Here is a 9,096-nt window from a genome sequence, read left to right on the forward strand (position 1 = left end):
ACATTTGTAGCTAGAGTTCACGTGGGATTTCCAACACCACAGACGTATAAGTCCACTCGTTTGTGAGCCCGGAAGGTCTCTTTGATGTCCAGCCCACGGAGCGTAGCTGCCGCCATAGATGCTTGAAGTCGATGACGCGCACGTCCATCATACCTGCAACCGCTTCTTGCTTCGTCCTCGAGCTCGATCGTACTCTTGCCACCGTGGCAAATTCAGGAATAAGGTCCACTCACCAACCCTCCGCTTGCAATCTGGTCGGTGCTGCACATCTACCCATACCCTACACTTTCTTTGACTCTTGCCGATTCGACCTCTTTCGGCTATTTTTTTTGCCGCAGAAATTGACTTGATTAAAGTATCTTGTCCTCTTTTTTAGAGCCATTTTCTATTTGAAGCCGCTCACTACGTCGTAACTTACGACTTGTGCCCTCATCAAAGTCGTAGCTTACGGCGTTGGTAACCGAGGGGTTAACTAAACTAAATACATACCCAAATTTACGACATTATATCCTTCTATCCGAAAATACCGCCAATATTCAGTATATATCTGGCGTTCCTAATCACGCCCTATACTGTAGTGCCCTTTCCCAAAGAAGATCACACCAGATTGCGTCACAGGCGTTGTAGCCTATTTTGTGCGATAACAGGAACAACATGTCTAAATAGCACGCCCAAACTCTAAAAATTAAGTGAGCTACAGCCAGCGACGTGGGGGCGTGATCTAATGTGGCGCGGGGTGTAAGAACGTATGGGAGTACCCATTCCATAATCTCCATAATTTTAAATTGTACTACTACTAGTACGACGTTGATTGCAGCAAATTTTGTACGAGGTTGATTCAACATTGAATACTGACTAGCCGAGTGCCGCCGCTACGCGGCGGGTAAGAATGAATGTCGTTCCTTGTATTTTGCCTCCGTTCCGCTCGCCACGGGCTCGCTTCACTACTCGCAGGGTAGGTGGGCAGATTGTGGCTCAGGCGGGCCCAAAGACCCAAAGAGTTGCAGAAGGTGCCGATTTGGGCAGCCTCGCTGCGCTCGGCAGCTTTTAGGCCAATCGGGGCCACCTTCGCTGCGCTCGGCAGCCAGTAGAAATATTTAAATTATTTTATCCAATGATTTGTCCGGAAAAGCGTGACAGGCACGACAATTTAGTGTGACGGACAGACAGGTTGCTGCAGTAGATGTTTAAGACTAGCCGAGCGCCGCCGCTACGCGGCGGTAATTTAGGTTTTACTCTAGATTTTTGCCTTCCCGCCTTCGCTTCGCTTCGGCGGGATAATTAGTCCAAATCCTCTGAGTCCCCCATGTGCCTAAATCGACTTCTTTAATTTCATAAATCTGCGTTTCATTTGCTACAAAATGCTGAGTTCCCAGTAAGCCGTGTAAATATTTTTACCGGTACAAAAGACTGAGACCCTAGCATCATACTTACCATGCTCATAAACGATTAAGCTAGTGATCTTGGCAAAGTCTCTTTTTTTTGTTGTTGGCGATCACTGTACCTTAATCTTCCACCCAGAAGCACCTGCACTTCAGTCTAAAACCGCTAAATAATATATTTAGTTTAGCGTCGTGCTCGATTTCACGGGCCGTTTCTGAAACCTAGATTGCAACAATGCAAAGAATATCTGTCCAGCTTGCATCAAATACCCGCTTGTACTGCCTGGTTAAGCTTGTAATAAACTGACTATTAACCACTTCGCAAACCAAACTCGCTACTTTGAAAGAAAATTAAAAGTGTTTCAGAATTAGTCATTAGACACTCCAATCTGTGCCTGTTATGGTTATAGCTTTTGGATATAACGATGCGTCGCAAGACGCCTTGCTGTTGTTGTTGTTGACGGCGGTATTTTTATTTGATACTTAATTGATGATTCCAAAATATTAGGCTCTAAGTTGATTAACGTTTCTTTACGGGCCTACTTATAATAACCAAAATTGACACCTCTCATGTAGTGCTGTTATCTTACCACTGCATATAAAACCTTATTCTACGCCCTTGTCGGCAACGCGTCTACCTATTAAGAAGTATCAGAATTTTGTTGTCTAAAAAACGCTAAGGAAACAGTGGTCAAGTTCAATTCGCTTACAGTAGTAATTGTCATCAGCACATATAACTTCTTTTTGTTCACACGTCAATCTAACACTATATATCTTTGTGGATCAAGTGACAACGTTTATAAGCACAGTTTTGTTCTTACGGCCAGTCTACACGACCGGCTACTGCTGTACATGTAACATGTACGATTTAGCAATACCAGAAACCCACTCAGATAACTTATTAATGTTAATATCTTTACAATAAAAAAATTGAAATTATCATTTTAGTCAGTGTAACACACAGATCCTACTGAGTACAGAGTATTTAGTATACTTAAACCATGTCCTCGGAAACACGCATGCTTACGTGTACGCTAAGCACCCTGCCCTCCGTTTACTGTAGTATTCAAATATCAATAACAACATGCATTATGAAAAAGTATTTAATATTTAAACGATGCCGCCTTCGGACTTTGTGCAAATCCCCATATGTAAACTGGGAAACACATGCATTTATTGATGTTAACTACACATTCTAGTTTTAACCAATTGAAGCCACCTTCGCTGCGCTCGGCAGCCAGTAGAAATATTTAAATTATTTTATCCAATGATTTGTCCGGAAAAGCGTGACAGGCACGACAATTTAGTGTGACGGACAGACAGGTTGCTGCAGTAGATGTTTAAGATTAGGGTCTCCCACCATAATTTTCCTATTTGCCAATTTTTAAGTTACGAGTTTGACTGCTGTTTTCTACGAAGTTGAGTGCACAAAGGTGTATGTTTAGAAACATCTTACCTCTCTAGTGGAGTCTGGTGTCTGTCCGTAAGTCCGTCCGAGGGTAGGGCTAATAAAACTCACGCTAATACGCGCGTTCTACTGGCTGCCGAGCGCAGCGAAGGCGGCCTCGATTCGCTAAAATGCTGCCGAGCGCAGCGTAGGCGGCCTCCATTGGCTAGAACATAATTATGTTTTAGACACATTGTATGTGGACTACACATCGTACTTAAAAGCACCGTTCAAATTTTATTTTGCCCCCATTTTCAAAACAGAAGCCGCGGAACGCCACGTTACTCAAGGTACGCTGCGTGTATGCATGTTAGTTAACATTAGTAGCTAGCAAGACACACATACACAGATAGTCCGAGGTTCCTGGGGCTGCTTAGGGGGTAGCTTATAACTTGCGGGATTTTATCCTGCAAGTAGGTAGCCGTGCTATGGGGATTTAGTTCCAGAGCCCTCTGGGTTCTTGGGGCTTTATCCCACCGCCCACTCTGCGCGAGAGCACATTTGGCACCTGGTCCATTGACCGCAAACCCGACAGCGAACCAGTTGAGCCGGTCGTTAATGGTTATTGATGGGCACGCACATTGCGTGCGTGCAGTTGGTCAGGAGGGGTACCGTAACTGGCCTCTTTTAACCGACAGATGGGATGGGGGCTGTAATAGCCTATCAATAACCAGCCTTTGCAATTAACGGCCGCCTTTTGGCAAAAGGATATCGCACCTCAAGCTACAGTACTATCCGGGGGCCCAACCCTGAAGATTCGACTGCACAATTTTGCAAACTAAAACCGCTCCGGGCCTCACGGCCCGTGACTGTGGGATAAGTGATCGGAGATAACCTTGATGGGGGCAAGCAATCCCGGGTAGTACGCGTATTCCAACACACTACTCTATGAAAACCTACTGCTACGTGAGGTGTACTTAGACATTGTCTAACGCGTCACGTTTTCGTGTTCGCAGAACTATGGGTCGGAGTAAGCGAAAGAGGACGCGCGAGGAGCTCGAGGAGGCTCTGCGCGAGAATGAACTGATCAACGCGACACCCACGCAAGAGGAGAAGGAAGCACGAAAGCGACGCATGAACAAGCGCAGGAGGAAGCGATGTGACTTGAACAAAGCGCTTCAAGCCCTCAGTGTGCACCAAGAAGCTACGGCGGTTACGGAAGCTACGGAAGGTCTAGCTGATCGTATTGAAGAGCGGGAGGAAAAGACAGAAAAGTCCGATCCTGTGGTACTTCAGCGCCGGTTTGCAGCTGAGATGGAGGCGGCGTACCAAGCTGAAACTGAAAATATGGCTTTGTTTACAGTTCCTGCCGTATCTGAAGCAGCGGTTCGTGAAGACGTCCCGGTATCGGCTGCGCAGCGGGCTAGCGACAAAAGAGCTAATACGACACTGTCTCAGGCAGATCGCGACCGAGCACGCGACGCACAGCGAGCTCGAACGAGACGAAGTAATATGACACTGTCTCAGCGTGACCGTGCGAGGAAGAAAGACGCTGAGCGCAAGCGTATCCAAAGGGCTAGGCTGCGCGGGGAGGAGCTTCAGGAACGACGTGAGCAGGACAGACATCATGTGGCGTCACACAGAGAAGGGCTGACGCAAGAGCAATGTCAACACGAACGCGACCTAAACCGTGAACAGCACGCACTTCGGCGTGGGCAGATGGAGGGGCACCAAAGGGAAACGGAACGTGAACTAGACCGACAGCGGCAGGCCATTCGAAGAGCAGGGGTGACGGAAGAAGAACGCCAGCAGGAACTCGAGCGTGTGCGCACTAGACGCCAATGCACCCGTCATGGCCATGCTCTTATTTCCCATGAGGACTTTGACGTGTCCATGATAAAGGGTAACGACGTGGTGAACGGCCGACACAAGCTCCCGGCTACAGCCGTTTGCCCGATCTGCAATGCTTGGAAGTGGCCTGGCGAGTCTGCGACATCATGCTGTCTGGCAGGCAGGGTAAGGCTGCCTCTACTACACCCCGCGCCGCGGAAGCTGCTTCAGCTGTACGGAGACCCCGAGTTTCGCCGTCAAATCCGTGCCTACAATCAAGCTTTTGCATTTACGTCGATTGGTGCTTCGTGCTCAAACCGATCGTTTCAAAATGTGCATCAAGACGAGAGCGTTGCGGGTACACACGGGGTGTACACATATCGCATTCAAGGGGCTATGGGGCACTACCTAGGGTCTCTCCTCCCCCACATAGACCGTCGGACAGGCGCGCGGGTAGCACCCAAGTTTGCGCAGATCTACATTGTGGATCCAGACATGCAACACCGCGCGGAGCGACGTCTTGGTATATTCGCGGATTTGGATCGTGTTGCACTACTAGACATCGAGAAAATGATGGCAGAGCACAACCCATTAGCGCAACGGTTCCTCCACTTTGGGCAGCAGGTGCGTCAACACAACACGGAGGCTCCAGTAGACTTGGTGTTCCGTCTGCACGACAACTCCTCGCGACGGAGGACGCATAACCGCCCCACTGTGTCTGAAGTGGCTGCGACTCTCATTGAGGATGGCAACCTGGCTCAGCCTCGGGATCTACTTCTCTTTACACGCGATCAAAGGCTGCTACGTTTGTATGAGACTCACGCCGATTACGATCCACTCCAATACCCGCTTCTCCTTCCATATGGAGAGAAGGGCTGGACCTACACAGACGAGTTCGCGAATGGTGCTGAGTATCGAAACAAGAAGGCGATGTCGCTTCGTGAACACGTTGCGTTCCGCCTTCATCAGAAAGTGGATGATCAGTCCGCTCTCCACCAAGGTGGGCGTCTATTTCAACAGTGGTGTGTAGATCAGCGTGCAAAATGTGAGCAAGAACAGCTTCGCTGGGTGGCCGACAATCAGAAAACACTTCGCGCCGATCAATACAGGGGTGTTCAAGACGCCTTGCTCAATGAGGATACTTTGGCTCTGGCGGAAGGAGAAGTGCTGCTGTCGGAATATGACCGGGCCCAGAACAGATTGGTGCACCCGGACCGGGACGGATGCAGCAGAGGACGACCAACCCACTTTCTTAATCAGGTTGGCAAGCGTACCATACTACCGGCTTCGCACCTGGGTAGCCCGCGGTCCATGTACAAGTCGTATCAAGATTCGATGGCAATTGTTCGGGAGTATGGACGGCCCGACGTCTTCCTGACTGAAACGTGCAACCCAAAATGGGACGAGATTCTTGAAGCGTTACCTTCCGAGACCCAGACAGCTCAAGATCGACCAGACATCGTGGCTCGCGTGTGGCAGCAGAAATTGCAAGCGACGCTCGATGATTTAAACCAAGGCGTTCTGGGGCGAGTGCGCGCGCGGATTTACGTTGTCGAGTTTCAAAAACGAGGGCTCCCCCACGCTCACGTACTGATTATTTTGGCTGACGAAGACAAACCTCGAACCCGCGAGATCGTAGACAAGATGGTATGCGCTGAGATCCCAGATAAGGATAAAAACCCTCAGCTGTATGAGACGGTCATGTCATGCATGCTCCATGGTCCATGCGGGCCTGCAAATCCTTCCTGCGCGTGTATGAAGGACGGCAAGTGCACCAAAGCATATCCGAAGCCCTTAGCAGAAGTTACACAAGCCAATGCCAACGGATATCCAGTGTACAGACGACGTCGACGGCAAGAAGGTGTTATAAAGTTCAAAGGCAGAGAATACGACAATGCTACGATCAACCAGTGGGTTGTACCGTACAACCCGTACTTATCCCAGAAGTACAACTGCCACATCAACGTCGAAGTGTGCACGGATATTACTGCGGTTAAATACCTGTACAAGTATGTGTACAAAGGACCCGACATGGCTATACTCACTGTGGAAGAAGTCCGAGGAGGGCAGAAGAGTGCGCGTCGAGAACCAAATGAGATTCTACGTTTCTTGAGCGCCCGGTACATTTCTCCGGTGGAAGCTTGCATGCGCCTGCTCGATTTCACAATTCAGGGGAAAACCCATGCGGTGACACAGCTAACTGTTCATCTCGAGTCAGGCCAGACAATTTGCTTTCGCGAGACGGAAAACCCGGAGGCGGTTTTGGAACGGGGTAGTCACACGATGCTGACCAGATTCTTTGAGTTGTGTGCGAGTGAAGAGCCTCAGAATCATATCGCCAGGACGATGCTGTATCAGGATATCCCCAAAGAGTTCTGCTGGAAAGCGCCGGAGAAAGGGCAACCGAAAAGGTGGGTTCGCAGGAAACAGTATCAAGCTGCGGTTGGTCGCATGATTCATGTGTCTCCTCGAGACATGGAGCGGTTCTATCTTCGGCTACTGCTCTGTCAGCGTAGAGGTCCAACGTCGTTTGAAGACTTGAGAACGGTTAACGGGATTGTCTGCCCAACATTCCAAATTGCGGCGCGGGAGGCTGGCTACTTAGAGAATGACAACGAGTGGGTTTCGTGTTTGAGGGAAGCGGCTGAGTTCCAAATGCCGTATCAACTACGCCAGCTCTTCGTCACCATTCTGGTGTATTCAGCTCCAGCAAATGTTGGTGTTCTATGGGATCGGTTTTTCGCGGATCTTTCCCAAGACTTCGCACGCAAACATCAGGCTTTGAGGGACCCCTTTAAGTCGGCGTTGGTCGAATTTGAAACGCTGATGAGCATTCAAGAACTACTTCAAGCGAGTGGGTATGCGGTAGCTGACTTCGACGAGCTTCCTCAGTTGGGGTCGTTCCCAACATTGATTCGTGAAGCGCTTCGCCAAAACGGATTACTACGACGTGAGCTCACTGGATACGATGCGTCAGCTTTGGAGGCAATTGTAAGCACAGAAGATCAGCTAAACGAAAGTCAGCGGGTGGTTTACGACCAGATTATTGAAGCGGTTGAATGCCCGGAGGAAGGCAAGAAACTATTTTTTGTCGATGGCCCGGGTGGTACTGGAAAATCTACACTGCTTCGAAACATACTGGCCAAAGTCAGACTCTCGGGGAAAATCGCCATCGCTGTGGCGTCTAGCGGTATTGCCTCGCTCTTGCTCATGGGTGGTAGGACAGCTCATTCTACATTCAAGATCCCTTTGAAATTGAACGAGAGCTCGACGTGCGGTATCAGGAAGAACTCCCATATTCAGGAGTTGATCAAGCATGCAAGTTTAATTATTTGGGACGAAGCACCTATGTCCCATCGCCACGCATTCGAGGCAGTAGACAGAACACTGCGGGACATACTTGACAACGATACCGAGCCTTTTGGGGGGAAAGTGTTTGTACTTTCGGGAGATTTCCGCCAGATTCTCCCGGTCGTTAAGAATGGAACACCCGTCGAGACAATTGACGCTCGCCTCAAGTCGTCTAGGCTGTGGCCCCAATTCCAGACGTTCCGTCTTACGGAAAACATGCGAGTGCGCACAGCTGATACTGCAGACACTGCTGAGGAAATGGCTGCGTTCTCCGAGTTCCTGCTGCTCGTTGGGGAGGGAAGGCATGATGTAAACCCTTCCCTAGGAAAGGATTACATGAAGATCCCGCGCGATATGCTGATTGAGAATCCACCTGTGCCTGAGGATGAGGACCAGGAAATTCGTCCTGGCGTTATTCCAAGAGGCATTGATCGGATCATCGACGAGATGTATGGCGAGATTAACAACCCCGAGGTTGCTACCAATGAGTATTTCGCTAACCGTACGATCCTCACGACCACGAACGCAATCGTGCACCGCATCAATGAAGCGGTGACCGATCGATTAACTGGACAGGCGCGGATATACATGTCTTCCGACTCTGTACAAGACGACGGTGACGGCAATTTCTTCGAGCAGGAGGTACTCCACTCGATGAATATCAGTGGAATGCCTCCCCACAAATTGACCCTCAAGGTAGGAATGCCTATCATGATGATGCGGAACCTGAATCCAGATCTAGGGCTGTGCAACGGAACACGGCTTCGAATTGTGGCCCTAAAGCCACATGTCATCCACGCCACAATCATGACCGGTGAGCGACAAGGGCAACATGTGTTGATTCCCCGCATTGTTTTCATCAGTGACGGAGACATTCGGAGCTTTCCGTTTCATTTGAGACGCAAGCAGTTTCCTGTCCAACCGGCCTTTGCGATGACGATTAACAAGGCGCAAGGACAAACGGTGCAGTACTTGGGGCTGTATCTTGCTACGCCTTGCTTCTCCCACGGGCAGCTGTACGTTGCGATGTCGCGAGTTACTTCAAGATCAAGATTCAAGGCGCTGGTCGAGTACCCAAAGCTGGAGCAGGAGGATGGGGTCTACACCCAGAACATTGTCTACAGGCAGATCTTTGGTTCGGAGTAG

At 49.5% G+C, this 9,096-nt stretch overlaps 1 protein-coding gene across 1 annotated transcript; it reads left to right on the forward strand.

Moving 5' to 3' along the window:
• Positions 1–3,789: 3,789 nt before the first annotated feature.
• On the forward strand, positions 3,790–9,096 carry PITG_22797 (helitron helicase-like protein; the record flags this gene model as incomplete). Its single annotated transcript, XM_002998215.1, has 1 exon — positions 3,790–9,096. One exon carries the CDS (start codon positions 3,790–3,792, stop codon positions 9,094–9,096), a length of 5,307 nt encoding a protein of 1,768 aa, XP_002998261.1.

This window comes from Phytophthora infestans, genomic scaffold, assembly GCF_000142945.1.
Source record: "Phytophthora infestans T30-4 supercont1.9 genomic scaffold, whole genome shotgun sequence".
NCBI lineage: Eukaryota > Oomycota > Peronosporomycetes > Peronosporales > Peronosporaceae > Phytophthora > Phytophthora infestans.